The 21,113-nt window shown below is 47.5% G+C and overlaps 1 protein-coding gene across 1 annotated transcript; it reads left to right on the top strand.

Moving 5' to 3' along the window:
• The first annotated feature begins 1,281 nt into the window (after nucleotides 1-1,281).
• Nucleotides 1,282-21,094, top strand: WASHC1 (WASH complex subunit 1). Its single transcript, XM_081310881.1, has 11 exons — nucleotides 1,282-1,403; nucleotides 7,112-7,265; nucleotides 17,276-17,387; nucleotides 17,551-17,697; nucleotides 17,851-17,987; nucleotides 18,224-18,359; nucleotides 18,567-18,768; nucleotides 18,857-19,030; nucleotides 19,646-19,804; nucleotides 20,461-20,529; nucleotides 20,676-21,094. The coding sequence occupies exons 2-11, from the start codon at nucleotides 7,117-7,119 to the stop codon at nucleotides 20,813-20,815; spliced, it is 1,425 nt and encodes a 474-aa protein (XP_081167007.1). The 5' UTR covers nucleotides 1,282-1,403; nucleotides 7,112-7,116; the 3' UTR covers nucleotides 20,816-21,094.
• Nucleotides 21,095-21,113: the final 19 nt, after the last annotated feature.

Raw genomic sequence — 21,113 nt, 5'->3', positions numbered from 1 at the left:
TCCCAGTTATTAGGGAAGCAGGAGGATAGCCTCAGAAACTTAGTAAGACCCTGTCTTAAGAAATTAAAGAAAGAGGTTGGGGTTGTAGCTCAGCAATACAGCATTTGCCTAGCATATGTGAGGCACTGGGTTCAATTCTCAGCACTATATAAAAATAAATAAATAAAATAAAGATCCATTGACAACTAAAAAAATATTTAAAATAAAATAAAATAAAGGGCTGGGGATATAGCTCAGTGGTAGAGCATCCCTGGGTTCAATCCCCAGTACAGAGAAAAAAAAAAAAAAGTAGAGTTGCTGGATTTAGAAACAGAAATATAAAATGCCAAGTTAATTTTGAATTTCAGATAAACAATAAATAATTTTTCAAATAAGTATAAACAATGAAGAAATTTTAGCATAAGTATATTCCAAACTAATCATGGGACATACTTATACTAAAAATTATTTTTCTGAAATTCAAATTAACTGGGCATCCTGTATTTCTATCTGATTACCCTAAAAGGGAAGGTACAAAAACTCCCCAGATAAGTCCGTGGATTCTAGGGGAGACTATTACAGGCCCTGAACTGAAGTTCTCTTTATATGTTTAATTTAAAAAACAAAACAAAACTTTCTTCCTTCCTTCCATTTCCTTCCTCCCTCCCTCCTTTCTTCTTTTATCCAGCTTTAAAATATATGTAACATAAAATTTAACATTCTAAACTATTTTCTTTTCTTTTTCTTCTTCTTTTTTGTTTTTTCAGAGCTGTGGATGGCACGCAGGGCCTCAGGCAAGCTAAATAAGCGCTTTACCATTGAGTTATATCCTCAGCCCCTTATCATTTTTAAGTGTACAGTTTAGTGGCACTGAGCACATTCGCACTGTTGTGCAATCATCATCAACATCCATCTCCGAAACTTTTTCATCATCCCAAACTGAAACTGCACCCATTAACCACTAACTGCCTATCCCGTCTTCCTCATCCCTGGGAATCACTATTCTCTGTCTCTAGGAATTTGACTGGTGCAGGTACCTCATATAAGTCAAATCAGACAATATCTGTCCTTTTGTGTCTGGCTTCTATATTTAATTTTAAAACGGGTTTGGGCACTAAGGAAAATCAGGGTGTGCTACCAGACTGACTAAAGCAGGCATGTTGGTTGGGCCGGCGCTGGGTGTCCTGCACCAGGACACACACAAGGCGAGGCCTGCCTGGCGCTCTGAACTCGAGATGTCTGCCGCGCGGACGTTGGGAAGCTCCAAGCCGAGGCGGTGGATTCCGTGCTGGGGCCGCGCCACCTCCAGCCCGGGAGTGCGGCGGGAAGGCGGAGCTGGTGCGTGCGAGCGACGGCGCTAGGACCCCGCGGCGCGCGCCGAGCGGAAGAGGAGCGCGGCGGGCGGTGGCGGCGGCGGCGCGCAGGTGAGGGGCGCGGGCTGTGGGCTCGCGGGCTGGCGGCGGGGCGGAGGAGGGGACGTGAAGGCTTGGAGGAGGGCTGCGGGAGGGCCGGGCCACGGGCACCGGAGGAGCCCGTGGCCCTGCGTGGGGCGAGCGAGCGGCGGCGGGACTGCAGGCCCCGCGCTGGGCTCCTGCCGCCCTCGGGGCGCTTCGGGACCCCCGGGACGCGCGCCGCGCCCCCTGGCCCAGCCCGGTCGCTTCCTGCCCTCGCCGGAGGCCGAGGCCCGCCGTGGACCGGGACCGGGCCGGGTGGGGCTCCGTGGGTCCCAGGCTCCGCTGCCTCCCGGCCGCCGGCCCCAGGACCCTCACGCTCCGCCCGGCCCCGGGGTGCTGGGGACGAGCCGCTCGGAACCGTGACACAGTTCCTGGCGCTGGGCCAGCCCTGTAGTTGGCCCCGGTCCTGCTCGGACCGCGCCTGTTTCCTGATCGCCTGGTGCAGAGCTGTTTAACTGAGGGATAGATCCTGGGAGAGGATGGTTTGCAGGAGGGGTTCCGTGCTCCTCCGAAATTATAAACCGCAGTATCAAAGAGGCGTCGAGTGTGGGCTCATGTTTTGGGGAGAGACCTCGGTCTTTCCCAGACTCAGGTAGTGCGGTCCAATGGAAATATTAGGCGATACGCGACAAATGTCTACATTTCTGATTTGTCAACTTTAAAACATCTGGAGAATATCTTGGTGAACGAGGCATATAGATGCAAGGAAAACACCATTTTTAAAGAATGTTTATGGGTTTGTGGAATGTATTAAACAATAAAAAAATGAGTAAGTAGGAAATATCAAAGGCCTAGCATGAATTGCAGTCATCCATTAAGGAACCGAGGAGGAGTTAGGATTTCTAACAATAAAACTCCCCAATACAAGAAAATACTTGTGGTGAATTTTTCACCTTTTATTTTTCAACTAAGTCCCCCGTGACTTCTTAGCTATTTATTGTATTTTCCCATGTTTTCTATCTTTTTAAAATGATCACCACAGACTTTTCAAAACATAATTGCCAACGAACCTCTTTGTGCTTGAGTTTTCTCATATGTGTAAGTCCACAGTAACACATACCTCCAAAGTGTGTTGTGAAGTTATATGGTTGAAATGATTCAAAGTGACTAAGAAGTGTTTGTCACAGTGTGGCTTAGCCTCCCTAATGTCAAAAACATAACTAGTTTAGGTTTACATAGGACAAACTATCAAAATAAGGTGTCTTAATTTTTTTATGTGTTTTGGTACTGGGAATTGAACCCAGGGGCCCTTTACCACTGAGCTACATCCTGTCCTTATTTTCCCCCCATCCTGTCCTTTTTATTTTTTAATTTTTTATTTTGAGACAGGGTCTTGCCAAGTTGCTCAGGGGTCTTGCTTACTTTGCTGAGGCTGACCTTGAATTGGGGATCCTCCTGCCTCAGCCTCTCTAGTTGCTGGGATTACAGGTGTGTGCCATTATGCTGGGCAAGATAAGGTGTTTTAATTAGCACCAACACAGTCTTGGAACTCTAAAATTTGTGTTTTTATATAAAACAATAAAATGTACTGATAAGTAACAAGTTCTGCATTCTGACAACAGGTTCAGGTCTGGGCTTCATCATAAGCTAGCATTTTGATGCTGGAAAAAATGTTATTTGGTTTGTCCAACCCCATTTCCTTATCTGAAATTGGTGATGATGATATATTCACCAATACTAATAATTAAATAATTCTTTGATAGGATGTTCTCAAGTATATAGGTATTATTAGTTAAAAGTAATAATTATTCATAGTGTTATTAGTTAATAATAAAAATATTGCATATGAAAATTCTGTCTACTGAAAGAGTCAATAAAGATTATTTTCATGATAATCATTTAATAGCTACAGGATATAGGAGGAAGAGACAATAAAATGAAAATATTATGATTAATTTTAGTGCTTAGGCCAGAATTCATCCAAGGGTGTCTCTTTCTTGAAAAGAGGAACAGAGACTCATTTCTTTAGTTATACAGGACACAGAGGAAGGAAGGAAGATGCTAGCCACATGTGATATATTTTTTTTAAATTTTCAAAAAAATTGTTATTGGTGCATTCTAATTATACATAACAATTATCCATTTTGATATGTTCATACATGCACATAGCATAAATTAGTCTGTTTCATTCCCCCTTACCTGCCTCCCCTTCCCTTCTCCTATCCCCAATCCTATTTCTCTAGTAGTCTCACTTGTATTTTCATGAAGTCCCTTCTTTTTCCTTATTCCTCTCTAGTTCCACATATGAGAGAAAACATAACCTTGAGTCTGGCTTATCTCACTTAGCATTATGTTCCCCAGTTCCATCCATTTTCCTATGAATGCCATAATTTTGCTCTTCTTTATTGGCTGAGTCATACTCCATTGTTTCTGTGTACCACATTTTCTTTATCAGTTCATCTGTTGATGGATACCTAAGTTGGATCCATAACTTGACTGTTGTGAATTGTGCTGCTGTAAACATGTGTATGCATGTATTTTTGCTGTAGTATGCTGACCAAGGAATGGTAAAGCTGGGACTTATGGTGGTTCCATTCCCAGCCTTTTGAGGAACCTCCATACTGATTACCATAGTGGGCTGTGGTAATTTACAGTCCTACTGATAGTGTATAAAATGTTCCTTTTCTCCTGTATCCTTGTCAGCATTTATTTTTTGTATTCTTAATGAGTGTCATTCTCACTGCAGTGAGATGAAATCTCAGTGTAGTTTTGATTTGCATTTTTTTGATTGCTAAAGATGTTGAACATTTTTTCATATATTTGTTGACCATTTGTATTTCTTTTTTTTGAGCAGTATCAGTTTAGTCCATTTGTCCATTTATTGGGTTTGGGGGTTTTATTTTGTTTTTCTGGAGTTACGTTTTTTTTTTTTTTTTTCAGCTCTTTATATAGTCTGGTTGCTAATTCTCTGTCTGAAGAGTAGCAGCAAAGATTTTCCCCCATGCTGTAGGCTCTTTCTTCATGCTTTTATTTTCCTTTGCCATGCAGAAGCTTTTTAAATTAATGCTATCCCATTTATGAACTCCTGATTTTATTTCCTGAGCCCTATTGAGGAAGTCATTGCCTATGCCTGTATGTTGAAGTGTTGACCTTTTGTCTTTCTTTTTTAAAAAAAAATATTTATTTTTAAATTGTAATTGGACACAACACCTTTATTTTGTTTATTTATTTTTATGTGGTGCTGAGGATCAAACCCAGGGCCCCGCACATATTAGGCGAGCTCTCTACTGCTGAGCCACAACTTCAACACCCCCCCCCCCCCAATTTTCTTTCAACAGTTGCAAAGTAGAAACCTTAGGTCTAATTTCTAAGTCTTTGATCCACTTGTGTTTGACTTTTGTATGGGTGAGAATTAGGGATCAAGTTTCTTTCATTGTTGTACATATGGATATTCATTTTTTTTAAAGTAAAAAGAAATGGGTGATATTAGTAATATATTTTATTTAACCCAGTTTATCTAACATGGTCATTTCAGCATATAATCAATATAAAAATTAATGAGAGATTTTACATTCTTTTTCCTACTAAGTCTTTGAATTTCAGTGTGCATTTTATACTTACAATACATCTCAATTTGAACTATCTGCATTTCATGTGTTCAGTGGCTGGTGCCCACCATATTGAACAGCACCCATTTAACTTCTAGCTATGGTATTCACTGTTATTCACAAACTGGCCTCTTTTTATCATTTTTTTCCCTGTAACTTTCCCCAAAATGTTATATTCTAACCATGCAAAACCACTTATATTCCTCTAGATGCCATTGGTTAAGCTGTTTCTTTTACCTAGAATGTTTTTGAACCCTTTCTCTGGGCCTTGGTAGAGAGGTACAGATTTTGTCAACAGGCTTTTCTGGACTCCTCTCTTAGCTCTGTATTTATAGGTGAATTAGAGTGCTTATTGTAGGGGGTTTAGTTGTTTTTGAGGCTATCTCTCTGTCTAGTGCCTTTTTCATCTTTGTTGTGATCATGGCCTGCACTTAATAGCTGATCAGTAGATGTTTGCAGACAGAATGAGTAAACCGCTAACCAGCTGTATTCACTCTCTTAATTCTCCAACGGATGTGATACTTCCTTAGGAGATTTGTGCCTGTATTACTCTCTCGCACATGTGCGTGGGCAATCACACACACATCCAGATGTGGTAACTAACGAGGAATTCATCTCAAGACGTGCGCAAAAAGGATCTTCTTTCCCCCTCTTGATTTTATGGATGGGAGAACTGAGGAATAGAAAGTAAGTTAGGAAGGCCAGCTGATTTGCATCAGTATCAATATAAAGAAGGGGAGGGGAGGAGAGTTCTTGAAAGAGGTATGGTGGTTTCAGAGGATTGAGTCCCTTAGGTGGTTGGGGATCAGCTGGCTCCACTTGGTTGCTTGATAAAAGGGAAGGGAAGTGGGGAGTGAGGAGTAACTCTTGGGTCCTGATGAGTATTCAAGACAGGTTCAGGTCTAGGAAGCTGAGAATTTCTTTTCTGGAAGTGTGAGCGCCAAGGAGGAGCTCATTGCTGGAGAAAAGTTGAAGAGCAAAATGATCATCATCTCAGATCAGGAAAAATACTGACCTACAGAGGGTAGGAGAGAGCCAATAAGGCAAAAGGAAGAGCTCTGGAAACCAGCAGGCGGAGCCAAGGAGTCCTATTGGGACAAAGACTTCTCAGAGAGCAGTACCAGTTCTCAGTCTATAGAATGGAGACAGAAAGAATCAGAGATTCAGAGAGATTAGTCATGGTCAAACAGCATTTTAAGTTCAAATGAAGCCTTCTAGCCCTTCCTGCCATACTTACCCGCCCCACTCACACCTCTGTTGCAACCAAGGGCCCCAGTATGGTGCCTAAGAGAGCAGGTCTAGGGCGCCGTGCCAGGCCTGATTAATGTCTTCCTCACCGTCTTCCAGAGTGGGTCTGTGATTAAGCCTATTTATAGGGGCCTGGTGCCTTAATATTCTGCCTGGCATGTCTCTTGCCAATCAAATCAGTGCCGTCTGCAGTGTGATTGCTGCTTTAGTGGCACCAGGGAGCGGAGTTAATTAAACCCAATATAAATAGACTCTGCCCTCGCCTTGCAATTCGAAGGCGTGTTTTTCCTTCCTGTTCTCCACCCCCACATGCACCAACTTCCTTCTGGTCCCCTTAATGCTGGCCTGGGTGAGTAAAGCACTCTTATACCTAGAGTCACTGGCCACTGCCTAGAGTTTCTCAGGGGCCAAAGTGGGAAGAACCCAATTGTCCACATTCTTCCTGCTTTCCCAAAGTTGGGTGTCATTTGGCAGTCTATTCTAATGATCCCTGTCCCCCCTACCCCCTGCGCCTCCATATCTGCTTCCATGCTTTTTGTTTCTCTGCAGCCAGGGTTTCTTTGTGTTTATCCAAGAATGGGAGGTCAAACTGAGATAATGTATGTAAAGGGTGCTTTAGGAAGTCATGAAATGTCACACCTTTTCTGAACTGTTGTCCCTACCAGTTACCCAGTCCGTGGTACTGGCTTTTCCCTCCCTCATTCACTCAAAAGGCATCAGCAGAATTTCATCTCTGTGGAGCCTTAGCCTTTCACCAGATGTTCTTCACTCCTCCCCCTCCCTGCTCTTACACAGGTGGAACCTCAACATCACCTTGCCCTGTGGTGGTGGGTATGGGTGAGCATGGGGCTCTGGTCCTGATGATCTCGTTCCCACCCACAGGCACTATGACTCCTTTGAGGACCCAGCATTCCTTGGCAGGTCAGACGTACTCAGTGCCTCTCATCCAACCTGACCTGCGGCGAGAGGAAGCCATTCAACAGGTGGCAGATGCCCTGCAATACCTACAGAAAGTCTCTGGAGACATCTTTAGCAGGTAGGTACTTCCACTCTCCTCCACCTTGCCCCATGCAGGGCTGCCCCCTGTCTTGAGCAGTCTTTTCTCCAATGTCAAGGATACACACTCTTGGAGCAGACTGCTTAGTGATTCTGGGTCCTGGGTGGGGACACTGCTAGCTTCCTTGTGTGGAATGGGCTCAGAGCAGGAGCCCAGCTTGAAAGCTTTTCTCCTAAGTGCCTGAGAGCCCAGCACCTACTGTCCCCTGTGGCCCCTGTGTTTCTATAGATCCCTCAGGTCCCACTGGTAGCTCTGTACATTCTCCCACCCAGGGGCCCTGTTCACTTATTCCTGCTGCTAGCAAATATATACTCAGCATTCTAGTATGCAAGGCACTGTGCTCCTCTGTAGAGTCAGCAACAAGCAAACTAGTATCACTGTCCAACTAGAGTATGTACTATGGGGGGAGGGACACTTATATACAATCATGCCTCCCTTAATGACAGCTGGATGTTCTGAGGAATGTGTTGCTAGATGATCTCGTGGTCGTGTGAACATTGTTGTACACTACATAAATCTAAATGGAGTGGGTCAGAGTCTCCACGTGGCCTGTTCATATCATCAAGACACACAGTAAACATGAGATAGATGAGGCTGCCACTGGTGTAATTGGTACACTGTTTACAGGAAAGTTTTTTTTTTTTGGTGGTGCTGGGGATTGCACTCAGAGTCTTGTACATGCAAGGCAAGCATTCTACCAACTGAGCTATATCCCCAGCCCTTATGGTAAATTTTTATAGGTAGAAGAAGTATACTCTGAAATAATAGTGAAAAGGATTGTATGGTACATACATAACCTAGGAACAGTTGTTGATCATCATTATTGAGTATTATATACTATACACATTTGTATATGCTGTACTTTGACATGACTTGCTGCATGCTAGGTTTCTTTATACCAGCATCACCTCAGTCAAACATGGGCGTAGTGTGTTGTGCTATGGCACTGTTATGATGGCTGTGACATTACTAGGTGACAGGAATTTCTTAACTCCATTATGGGACCACCATTATATCTGTGGTCCTTTGTTGTCTGAAACACCATTATCTACTGCATGACTGTAATCAATTGCACAATCAGTTAATTACAGTTGTAATGTTTTTTTATAATGTTTACATTAGTCAGGCTCTGAGTGCACTCATATAGCCCTTGGTATACTTGAGATACTGTTATCTCCTTTTATAGGAAACTGAGGCACAGAAAGGCTAAGAGATTTGGCCAAGTGACAAAGCCAGAGTTCAAACTCAGGGGCTGGGTGGCTCCAGAGTCTGTGAGATTATTATTATTTGTGTGAAGGGAAATGAGTTGCTATGCAACTTGTAATGGGTAGCCTGACTTGGTCTACAGGGATCAGGATAGGTGTGAGGAAATAACATTTATGGTAAAATCTAGGGGTGGGAGATTAGGTCAGGAAGCAGTATATTCCAGAAAAAAAGAAGGGTATAAGTGGAAGTCCTGAGGTGGGAAGGACCTGAAAGGAGGCTGATATACCTAGAGCAAGAGGGGTTGGTGAGATGGGCAGGGCTTTTGAGATCATTGATGGTTTTGAACTTGTGTTAGTTACCTTTCCATTACTGTGACAAAATACCTGAGATAATCAACTTAAAGGAAGAAAAGTTTAAGGCTCCAAAGTTTTCAGTCCATGATCACTTGCCCACATTGCTTTGGGCCTGTGGTGAGGTGGTACATCATGGCAGAAGGTATGACAGAAGAAAGTTGTTAACCTCATGGTGCCAAAAGGCAAAGAGAGTGAGAGAGACAGGAACGAGTCTGGGACCAAATATTTTCTGAAGGGCACAACACACGGCCCTAATTTGCCCTAGGCCCTAACTTCCACTAGGACTTACTTTTAAAGTTTCCATTACTTTCCAATAACATCACAGGCTGGGGAATAAGCCTTCAACACATATCCTTTTGGGGGCACTTTCAAACCATAGCAGAGCTGAGAGAGCTGCAGCTTTCTGAATCTGTAGTGCTTATCTGGTGCAGACCCTGGCTACACTGATTTTTCATTCATTGTTTATTTAACATGATTGAATGGTGGGCTTGGATGTAGCTCAGTTGTAGAGAACTTGTGTAGCATGTGTGAGTCCCTGGGTTCAATCCCCAGTATCAAAAAATATAAATGAGTATAGCAATGGAGTTTGCTCGTTGCAGAGGCTCCAAGTTTTATCCAGAACACAGGTCTGGACTTTGGTTTAAGTCATGTGAGATGAGGCAGGCCTTCTGCCTGGGTGCCCACACTATGCTTCACATGGGAGGATCTTTTCTCTCACTCTGTCTGACTTAAGTTCCTTCATGGTCCAAATCATCCTGTTCCCCATCCCTGGTTGTATGCCAGACCTGGAACCCCTGCTCCTTCCCTGTGCAGTATTCTCTGCCTGCAACCATTCAAAGTCAGTCTCTTCCTGGAAGCCCTCCCCAGTAGGGGAGGAAATATTGTCTCCAGCTGGACTTGGTGTAAATCCCAGATTCTCTTGGCTCTTCTGCCCACTGACTCATCTGCCTACTGACTCATCTGCCTGCTCCAAGACTGTCCAGAATGTGACTGTAACAGGGGCAGGGTATTGATATGGTTAAGGGGATCACCTCTGGAGCAGAAAGCCTCTGCTCAAATTGGACTTCCTCATTTGCTTGCTTTGTAACCTTGAGCATGTTACTTAACCCCTGCAAGCCTCAGTTTTCTTTTCTATTATTTTAATAATGGCATCTTCTTTGTAAGCTTATTGTTGAGATTAAATGAATTAAAGCACATGAAGGGAGAAGCAGCGAATATTAGTTCTTATCTGTTAATACCATTTCTATGATGCCTTTCATCAACCTGCTGTCAGTGTTATAGGAAATGTTAGATGCCTTCTTTGTGCTTATTTTTATGCTAAATGTGCCCAAGGGACACATAAGTAACAGGACATAGGCCTTTAAGAACCATCAGCCCCAGATGATGGCCTTTCCATGCCCAGTGCTTGGAAAGGATGCCAGAACCAATTCCTAGATATCGTATCTCCTCACCAGGACTGTGACTGTAGGCTCTACATTCTGGAAGAGGAGTGTTGGGTTTTGGGCATATCTTCCTCCTGTATCCTGGTATTTGGCACCTTGTGCATGGCCAGCTGGGCAGGGGAGTGTGGAGTTGGTTGAGCATAGGTGCAGGCCCTCCACGTGGGAGGGTAGGGTGCTTCTCAGAGACCTGGACCGGTGTCTAGGCTCCCTCTCAGCCAGATTCCAGGTCACCTCATCAACCCCCATCACATACTAAAATGTACAGGCCATGGTGTCCTCAAGGAGCTTATAGTCTAGAATAGGAAAGCAAAGGGTTGGTTGTTTCTTAAGTGCCTGGCATGGACTGTGGGTTCCAGGGATCTAGAGAAGGGAAACAGAAAATCAGTGGCACATCTATCAATGAGAACTCCACAAACCTGCCTAAACAAAGAGTAACAAATTGGTAGAGCAGGCTTCAGAGTTGAAGAGCTTAAACGGTGACATCAGGACCTGGCTTTGCTTTCATTCCTCTTCAGCTTGCTTCTTTTGCGTTGGCTCCATTCTCAGACAGGTCTTTCTTTAGTGGTGGCAAGGGGATAACTGGTCGGGCCAGAGCTCCTACACTCAGAAAAGAATATTCCCTGCTGTGCCAGTACTTCCTCCAGATGTCACTCTTGCCTGTGTGGCCTGGCATGACTCTTAAGAGTTTCCCAGAATCATTGCTGGGGTGATAACACACTGATGGATTCAGACCTAGGTCACATGCATTGCCTGTGAGGCACAAGGACTGAGCTTTAGGGAGTGAGATTCCCTAAAGAAAATGGGGCTGTTACTTGCATAAGGAGGAAATAGATGTAGAAAGGAAAAGTACAGGGCCACTCCACATGGCCAGGGGAAGCCCCAGTAGATGGCCAGGAAGAGTCATAAGGAGGGTTATGGTTAGAAAGGTGGGTATACAGGTCATCTGGTGGAGTCTAGAAATGGGAACCACAGGCTTATTAGAAGCTTGAATGTGGCCTGGAACATAGTGTGTCATGGGCTCTGGAGGAGTTCAGCTTTTGTGCTGGGAGTGCATACATTGCTGCCTGCCCCACACATTCAGCTCCTTCAGTGCAGAACAAGGTGTAAAAATTCTCTGTTTTGTGTGTTTGTAGGGCTTGCGTTCCCTCTGGATCATGCATCTTTGGGAGCTTTGCCTCATGTTTCTGTACGTCCTCTGTGTGCTGCGGGAACACTTTCTGGCAGGAATGGGAGTGAGTAGGGCTATGAGTGGACAGTTGGATCAGGAAGGTAGGGCCAGTCTGTGGGGGTTCTCACAGCCGGGACAGACTTTGTGTGTGATTCAGGAGTCCCAGGGAACCCTGCAAGGTCCTTGTGCGGGAAGTGATGGGACAGAAGAGCTTTGGCACGGCTCTTCGGGCATCTGTGGACAAGTGGGTCAGGGTGGATTCCAGGGTGGATTGAGGTCAGGGCATGACCGGGATGAAGTTGTGGTCCAGCTAAGGTGCAGTGAAAACTGGAGAAGAGACATTTTAAAGGAAGCAGTGACAGATTTGATGACAGGCTGGGAACAGACAATGCAGGAAAGGAAGGAGTCAGTGTTGATTTTGGGGTGGGGATGGGGAGTGTGGACCCCTGTCCTTATCCACCTGCCCCTATCCTGCAGCAGTCCACAGGCTGGGGAAGTGGAATTGTGAACCCCAGCATAAAACTCACCCCTTAAACATGCTCCCTGCTCGGAAACCTCTTGCCAAGAAGAGATAGTGAGTATAGAAGAGACTCTCACCACTCCACTGTCCCCATCTCAGGCCCAGGCACAGCTTCTGGCCTCAGCAGAACCTGGGTAGGTTGTGCCAGTAGGTGAGTTCATGGCAAATTAGCATTCCAAGCTGGCCTCCTTCCTTCTGCTCTGCTGCAGTGGGGAGCCATGCGCGAATGACAAGCACTTCTCAGGCTCTCTCCAGCCATGCCCTGCAGATCCCCCTCCCCTCTCTCTGCCCATCTTCACCTGGAAAAGCCAAACCCCAGAATATCTGCCCAGAGATGTCACCTGCTTCACATAACTTAGATGATGTGGCAGGAGGGGTTGGATGGGGGGAATAAGAGCTGGACACATTCTGTGTGTGGACGTAGGGATGCTGTCCTCTCTCATTCCCGCCTGCCCCAGCCCAGAAGCAGTAGCACTGTGTAGCTCCTTCCTCCTGGGAAAGGGTTCATTTTCTCCACCAAACTTCCCCTCCATCCTTTCTTCCTTTCTTCCTTCTCGCCTTTTCTCTCTCGCTCTCCTTTTCACCTTCCCATCCTTTCCCCTTGTCTGTGCTCCCCCTTCTTCTTGGCACCTGGTGGCCCCCAGGGTTACAAAGCATTCAGTCAGCTGCCTGAATAATTAGCAGATCATTGTTAATTATCCCAGACTGTGGAGAAGACTCTGGTGGGAGCCCAAGCTCAGCGCTGCTTCCCCAAGGCTGGGAAGAGGCAGGGGAGGGGCAGCTATTCCAGTGGCAGTGGGTGCTCTTTCATGGAAGCCTCTAGGGCCTGCCACCCAGAGTGTGACAGGCTATAGCATTGGTGGGGGCCTTCCTGGCTTCATAGGAAATATTCCCATAGGGAATGGGGGTCGTCTTTGGAGGTGGGGACAGGAAGTCCACGTACTGTCCTGCCCTCCCACTCTCACAAGGGAGGGGAGAGCAGTCCCTGGGTGCTTCCTTTAGAGCTTCATGCTTCACCAGAGGAATTGCATGCCCTGACACCTATCCTGTGTGGTGTTCTCTTGCAAAGAGACTGTTTCCTTTGCCCGGAGTTTCCTTCTTCATTTCTGCTTCAGATACTTCCAAGAAACTTCCCCAATCCCACCCCCGTCCACCATGTGGGAGTGTGCACTTTCCTGTGTGTGCCTATAGAGTCTCCTCTCCTAGCCTGTGTGATCCAAGTACTCGAGGTGTGTCAGCTGCCACAGGAGCGCTGTCCAGGAGCCACAGTCATTCCATGATATACAAATTACAATTCAAATTTTTTGGCTAAAGAAGCCAAGGCACGGGCTGGGGATGTGGCTCAAGCAGTAGCGAGCTCGCCTGGCATGCGTGTGGCCTGGGTTCGATCTCAGCACTATATACAAATAAAGATGTGTCCGCCGAAAACTAAAGAAATAAATATTAAAATTCTCTCTCTCTCTCTCTCTCAAAGAAAAAAAAAAAAGAAAGAAAGAAGCCAAGGCACATACCAAGAAGTGACTTGCCCAAGGTCACTCTGCTTCTAAACAGATGTGCAGTCCCAGTCCATGGGACATTGTGGTTATGTAGTTATTGATGTCCCTTTTTTTCCTCCCTGATAGACCTGAATCACCTTGAGGCCAGATGTGTGTTGTCTGATTCATCTCTCCCCGCAGTCCCCAGCAGTGTGTTTTTCAAACAGAACACCCTCAGATTGTTTGTTGAACAGTGAGGGGTGGGGAGGGAAAGAAAAGAGGGCGATGTTTGGAGATGCCACCCTCCAGTGCTGGTGGAGGAGGGTGGACGAGTTGTGAGGCCCAAGTGCTGGGACATATTGAGTGAGCTGGTTCCATTCCCACCCCTGGCAGAGGCAGCCTTCTCTGCCAGTGCCTGGGCACATGCGCTGCAGGTTCAGCAATGAGCCTGGAAACTAACCTGCCTTTAGTAGACTACCAAGCCAAGAGGGTCTATTGCCCTCACGCCACTGTTCCACCTTTGGCCCCTTGGGAGGGCACTGTTAATCAACATCCCAGCCCCATTGTGGCCTAACAGCCCTTCCTAACACATCCTTCCAGACCATCCCTACCAGTCAACTGAGGGGGCACATGAACAGTAAGCTCTTTGTCAGCCTAGGTCTGTACGCTCCCTCAGCGTCATGGTGTATGATCTTAAGAAATGAGACTACTGGAGGCTTCACTTAGACCTATAGGTTCTTAGATGAGAAAAGAACCCCAGATACCATGTCTTCCATCCCCCACCCTGAGGTAGGACTCTTGCTTGGTGCATCTCTGACAGGCAGTCATCCATCTGGAATCTGATGGTCTTGCAAAGCTATGCAGCTCTTCACTAGAAAATTCTTTTTTGTAGAACCAAAATGTGCTTCTTTGTAACCCCACTCACTGGTCCTAATGTAGCTGTCTAGATCTGATCACTTTTCCACCTAACAGCCCTTTTGATATATTTGATATTTGAAGGGAATTATCATCTTCTCGAAGTCGTCTCATCTTCAGCCAGAACATCCTTCAGTTGTCTTCCTATGACATGAATTTCTCACTCATCAGCCTCCTTTGTACGATTGGTCGTTTGTCACATTCTCTTTACCACTTGTAACATGTCAGACTCTGCCCCAGATGCTAGAGACAATGAAGAAGACAGGCTTTATAGTCTAGAAGGGAGTTCAGAGCCCAATTTGAAGGGGATGCATTGGTGGCTGAAACTGGTGCTGGCATGAAGCAGCTCTCCTTAATCCAGGGCTCTGCTTTCTCCTGTGCCTCTGAGAAGGGTGTATGAGAAGGGTGTACGTTCCCTGCTTATTGAAAGGACAGGGGAGGGCAAGAGAGGGATCACTGAGATCTCACTCACTTTCTAAGCTGCTTAATGTGCTTTTAGCTCCTACTGAGCTTTTAGTGAACTAAAACCTCCAGGTCTTTCTTCCCTGAACTGCTGCTTAACCACGTTCCCTCTGCCTTCTGTATTTGTGTACTTGATTTTTTAGACCTAAATGCTGGGCTTCACATTTATTTTTTGTAAGGGGGATCTTGTTGATTGTAGTCCATCCTCTAGCCTTTCAAGATGGAGTCCTAATACCACTGTGCCTCTTGACCTTCCTCTATATGATGTGCCCAGTTTTCTAATCAAGTGTTGAATGAATGGGACAGGGCCCTGTCACAGACCCGTGTAAAAGGCCAAGGTCATTCCCTTCTTTTGGTGTGCCTTTTGGGTGCTGCTGTTCATCTGGTTGTGATCTTTCTTCTATGTCTTCTCCTCCAGCCCCCATAGCTTCATCTTGTCCATTGGATTTGGTTAGAAACTCAAAATCCTTTATGATTGAAGATGGCACCATTTTGAAAGTTTTCCCCTCTCTAAAACCTTTCCAAAGAAAGAAATGTGATGGATTTTCATTCTTTAACACACACTAGCCCCTAGGACTTGCCTCTTCCTTCTCTAAGTGCTTACAGACCCTCTCTTTAATAACACATTGCAGAAATTTGCCAGGCCTTGTTGTGGAACTTTATGTTGACAGCCTTGAGATATCAGTCCTCCTCTCTTTGATGACAGAATTAGAACAGAGTAACTATTGTCCATCTCCCATTCTCATGCCCTTCCTGCTGTCCCATGAACTCTGAGTAGAGCTGTTAGCTAACCCCTAGGACTGTTTCAGCAGAATGTGGCTGCGTGGGGGACTGGAGAGAAGTGAAGCATCTCGTGTTTGAGCACTCATTACAGTAGGTGAAGACCTCTCCCTGCAGAAGATGGACCCACTGGGTCAGGTGGTTCTGCTGGGAGGAGACAGCTTCCTCCCTTTCTCTTTCTCTTCTGCCACCATCCACAGACCTGTTAAGGGGAAGAAGCAGCTTTGGAACCTGTGCATGCCTCAGTTCCCCCGCCTCTATCTCCTCACCAAGTCCTGCACGTGCAAGCCAGGTGCGGTTGGGACTGACTCACCAGGACATGGAGACCATGGATTTTGGGGTGCTAAGACCTTCTAGAGCTGGTGGGGTGGTTGAGGAGGTTTTTGCCAGATTCCTGACTATTCCATCTTTTATGGAAATCCTTCTGCCACCCCATTTCCTCTTCCTACCTTTTCTATGAACTAAACTTGGCCTCTGCTTCCTTATTCCCTATGCCTCAGACATTTGCTTGCTGTCATGAGGCAGTTGCTCAGAGGACCTCTGTGAACGTGCAATGTGGGCAGGGGCTAGTTTTATTGGCGGTAGGGGAGCTGGAGAAGTGACTGGGAGGATATTGTGGCACATGAATCAGACATAACTTCAAAGAGCACAAAGAGTTGCCATGGCCCAACAGTATGGAAACACACAAAGGAGGCTCACACACATTGAGTGTGAGTTAGAAGAAGCCTCCATCATGTGAGAACCGTACAGTGGGTGCCTCCAAATGCCAGACACTGTTTTAGGCACAGCAAGGAACAAACAAAGGCCTGACCTCTATCTAGAGCACACACAAGCAAGCGATGCATGGTGCCCAGAAGTGCTGTGGGGAGAAGCATTGCAGGCTGGGGGCAGAAAGTACAGGTGCGCTTCAAAGATTCTGTGGGCAAGGAGGGGACTCTGAAGTAAAGGAGCTAGCCATGTACATGTCTGTAGAAATGACATTCTGATGCAAAGGCCATGATAGGAGAATGTGTTTGGCACATAGGGAATAGCAGGGTGGCTGGTGCATGAAGTCCACAACACATCTGGGGGAGGGTGGAAAAGGTGAGCAGCCTGGCCACCTGGAGACTTGTAAGCTATGATCAGGATTTAGGATTTACTCTGTGAGTCATTGTTCATTTGTAGAGGCGGTCCTTCAACAGGCCTGGAGTTTGAATGTAGATGATGGCCCATAGGACCGGGCTTACCCTTCACTTAGTCTCACCCAACTCTAGTTTCCTCCTTGGGAGAGGCCAGTAGTCTGTTGACATCATGTGCCCACGAGGGATAGGTACAAATGCTCTGCCAGCTGTAACTATACATATGTGTAGGTAATCACAATGGTCTTTCCGTATACCCTGCTTGAGACTGTAAACTCCTGGAGGCAGGGACTGTGTCCCTTCATATGGCATGTGCAGGTGCCATCTGGGGCCAGGTTGCTACTCTTCCCTACCCAGGGCTCCAAAGAACTTAGTGCCATTAATGTGTAGACCCCTCAGGTTGGTCTCCTGGTAGAGACCATCTGGACAGGGCAACATCAGCTCTGATGGTCAGGTGACACTGTTTGAAGAATTCATGCAAAGTCTGCTATTGACAGCAGGAGGTGCAGGGCTGGGAGTAACCCCAGCTCTCTCATCTTTTCTGTGGCAGGATCTCCCAGCGGGTAGAGCTGAGCCGGAGCCAGCTGCAGGCCATTGGGGAGAGGGTCTCCTTGGCCCAGGCCAAGATCAAGAAGATCAAGGGCAGCAAGAAGGCCATCAAGGTAGCCTGTGGGGCCCTGTGGTCTGTAGCTGGTGTGCAGTCCTTCCATCTTTCCATGCCCCTGCTGTCCTCCTGCCCAGGGTCATCTCTCCATGCCTCCCACTAACCAACCCTAGGCTCTCTGGAGCTTCTCAGGTCTCTTAGCCATATCCTGGTTCCCACAGGTATTCTCCAGTGCCAAGTACCCAGCCCCAGAGCGTCTGCAGGAATACGGCTCCATCTTTACTGGGGCACAGGACCCTGGTCTGCAGAGACGGCCTCGCCACAGGATCCAGAGCAAGCACCGCCCCTTGGATGAGCGGGCCCTGCAGGTCTGGTGGCCACACTCATCACACCCTAATGCCATGAACGCTGATGGGGAAGCTGAGGAATCTGTCTCCTGAGAAGATTCTGACTGGGATGGAGGTGGGGGTCAGTATAGCTTGGTGCTAAAACCCACTATCCATCCCTGTCACTCACACCAGGAGAAGCTGAAATACTTTCCTGTCTGTGTGAACACCAAGCCAGAGCCCGAGGATGAAGCTGAGGAAGGTCTTGGGGGTCTTCCAAGCAACATCAGCTCTGTCAGCTCCTTGCTGCTCTTCAACACTACTGAGAACTTGTATGGCCAGAGGGCGGGGCTGCAGAGTTGTGGGTGGGAGGGAGGCTGGGCTTAGCAGCAGTTCCAGGGACATGGCTCTGGTGCAGCAGTCCAGAGCTGACAGCTTGTTTTTTTTCTGGTTTGGTTCAGTTTGGTTTATAAGGCCTGAGAACCCACAACAGACTGCATCCTATGATGCCTTGGGAGAGGTGGTCAGGAACCCAGGCCTGCCTGATGCCACCCATCCCACCCTGTAGGTACAAGAAGTATGTCTTCCTGGACCCCCTGGCTGGTGCTGTAACAAAGACCCATGTGATGCTGGGGGCAGAGACGGAGGAGAAGCTATTTGATGCCCCTCTGTCCATCAGCAAGAGAGAGCAACTGGAGCAGCAGGTAGAGATGGAGGCAGTGTGGATGGGTGGGGTCTGTCAGCCCTGCCAGGGTGCTTCTCTAGACAAGGGCTCTACTATGCCCTTTGCCTACCTACCCAGCTGTGTGGGGTCTGCACTGGGTCACACTGGCTCTGCCTCCAGGTCTCACGGCAGGCCCTGTGTTCCCAGGTGGCTGTTGACCCTCATGAACCTCCACCCAATCCCACAGGTTCCAGAGAATTACTTCTATGTGCCAGACCTGGGCCAAGTACCCGAGATTGATGTGCCATCCTACCTGCCTGACCTGCCTGGCATTGCTGATGACCTTATGTACAGTGCTGACTTGGGGCCAGGCATTGCTCCCTCTGCCCCCGGTGCCATTCCAGAACTGCCCACCTTTCCTACAGAGATTGCAGAGCCTTTCAAGGCCGGTGAGCTGGGAGCTAGTGTGGGAATTGGCCCAGGGAGCTCCCCTGTTTGGACTCTTTCATCCTAGGCATTCACACACTTTCATTCTAGACCTAGAAGATGGGGTGCTGACAGCACCCCCACCACCACCGCCGCCCCCACCGCCACCCCCAGCTCCTATGGTGCTGGCCAGCGCCCCTCCACCCCCACCTTCACCCCAGACTGTGGCCTCCATCAGCCAAGGTGCTAGGGAGGACGACAACAGCAGCAGCGCACCTCCTTCAGGTAGGGTGGTGCCGGGTGGACTCAGTCCTTGGAGGCACCTTCAACTGTCCAGTTTCCAGATCTCTGAAAGGATCAAGTAGTCATTATTCCTAGATTTGCAGAATAGTTCTCATTTCAAATATTTTTTTCCACTAGGTTCATAAAATAGTGGTTTTCAAATTGTTGAGCTTTGGAATCTTTAGAGGGAACCTAGAAAATAGGGCTCTGTGTCTCCCACTCCCAGTGAAGCCAATGAAGAAGTCTATTAAAAAAATTGAGAACACAGAATTTATTTTAATATTGTATCTCCCAGTCTATTTCCAGCCTCCAGAAGGGGAACAAAAATCCTTTTTTTCCATGTGTCAAGATGGGACACTTATCAGCACATCAGTGATTCATAGGGCCCACTTTTGCAGGGTGGCAGCTAAATGGGATGGTGGAGAGGGACCAGGGATACCTGGACACAAAACTGCAGCCTGTTGGCTACAGTTCAGGCCCTGCACAGTCCCAGAAGCCGCTGTTTCACCATCTGGCTTCCTCAGGAGAGGTGCCCTCCCCCATAGTCAGGCTCTGGAGGCTGTTCCTCCCAGCCCTGCCTGAGCAGCCTTTCCTCCTTATGCCCATCCCACCTCCCAGTTCCAGTCCAGGGAGCTCCCAAGGAAGTGGTTGACCCCTCCAGTGGCCGGGCCACTCTGCTGGAGTCCATCCGCCAAGCTGGGGGCATCGGCAAGGCCAAGCTGCGCAGTGTTAAAGAGCGCAAGCTGGAGAAGAAAAAACAGAAGGAGCAGGAACAAGGTGAGGGGACCCTTGGTCCACTGCAGGAAGACTCCAAACAAAAGGTCACCTGCCCCTCCATCTCCCACGAGTCCCCACAGTGTTCTGCCCAGCCACACCACCCCAAGCTTTTCCTCCAGGTATTCACTGGAAGCCCCAGTGGATATCCTCACGTGGGCCAGGCACTCCTTAGTAGAGCCTTCCCCTCTAAGCTCACCCAACTCAACCACAAAGGAGAATCTTGGTCCAGAGACATTTAAGGAAATGGTCAGGGACCCAAAAGACTGAAGATTTGGGGGGTTAGCTCAGTCCTACTTTGTTTCAGGCTTGTCTGCTGTGAATCCCAACTTGGCATCATGCATTACCTTGGCATAAAGCAGCAGGGCCCTGGGTTTGTGTCCCAGTCTGCTTCTGACCTGCCTGGTAACCACAGGCAAATTGCTTAACCACTCTGGGCCTTGTCCTCTTTGTGAGAACTAAAATGTTAACTACTTTGTTAATGCCACTGCAGGATCCACAGAGACCAAAGCTCCAAGAGTCTGTGGTGAACGTGAGGCTGGGGAGCAGGCTGGGGAGTGTTGTAGAGGTGGGATGAGCAAGCCAAGAGTGTGAGGCTGCACCTAGAGATGTCCTATTTGGCCCATTTGCACTCCCTCACCATGGCTTCCCCATTGCAGTGAGAGCCACGAGCCAGGGTGGAGACCTGATGTCGGATCTCTTCAACAAGCTGGTCCTGAGGCGTAAAGGTAGGAGGCAGGGTGCCCTGCCTTTCGGCCTTGAGACATTTTGTATTATATGTAATCCTGTGTGTGTCTTCCTATTCTTAAATCTCCCAAGGGCTGGGTAAACTAGTGCCCTGACCAACCTCCCTAACTAGTCTTTTCCTTCCCAGGTATCTCCGGGAAGGGACCTGGGACTGGAGCCAGTGAGGGACCAGGAGGAGCCTTTGCGCGAATGTCAGACTCCATCCCCCCTCTGCCACCCCCACAGCAGCCACCAGGAGAGGAAGACGAGGATGACTGGGAGTCTTAGGTGGCTCCTCCCTCCCTAAACCCTTACTGTTGCCTTCTTGGAAACATCCAGGAGCAGCTCCTGGGCCTACCATCCTCTCAGCCTAAGGATCTCAGCTGGGATAGTGGACAGTCCCAGATCTGCACCTAGACCCCCTGCACAGGGTGTATGTGTATGCCACCTGCTTGTGCCCTGCTCATGTGACTGTCTTACCCACCCTTTACCAGGGTGTTCGAACTTCTAAAGATCTTTGAGAAAACAGCAACATGAATCAATAAAGAAGGGTAATACAAGAATGGAGCTCAAGCCAGCAGTGCAA

Source organism: Spermophilus citellus (assembly GCF_964194105.1).
Source record: "Spermophilus citellus genome assembly, chromosome: 10".
Taxonomy (NCBI): domain Eukaryota; kingdom Metazoa; phylum Chordata; class Mammalia; order Rodentia; family Sciuridae; genus Spermophilus; species Spermophilus citellus.
The sequence above is the reverse complement of the archived record's forward strand: the minus strand, read 5'-3'. Positions and strand labels throughout refer to the sequence as shown.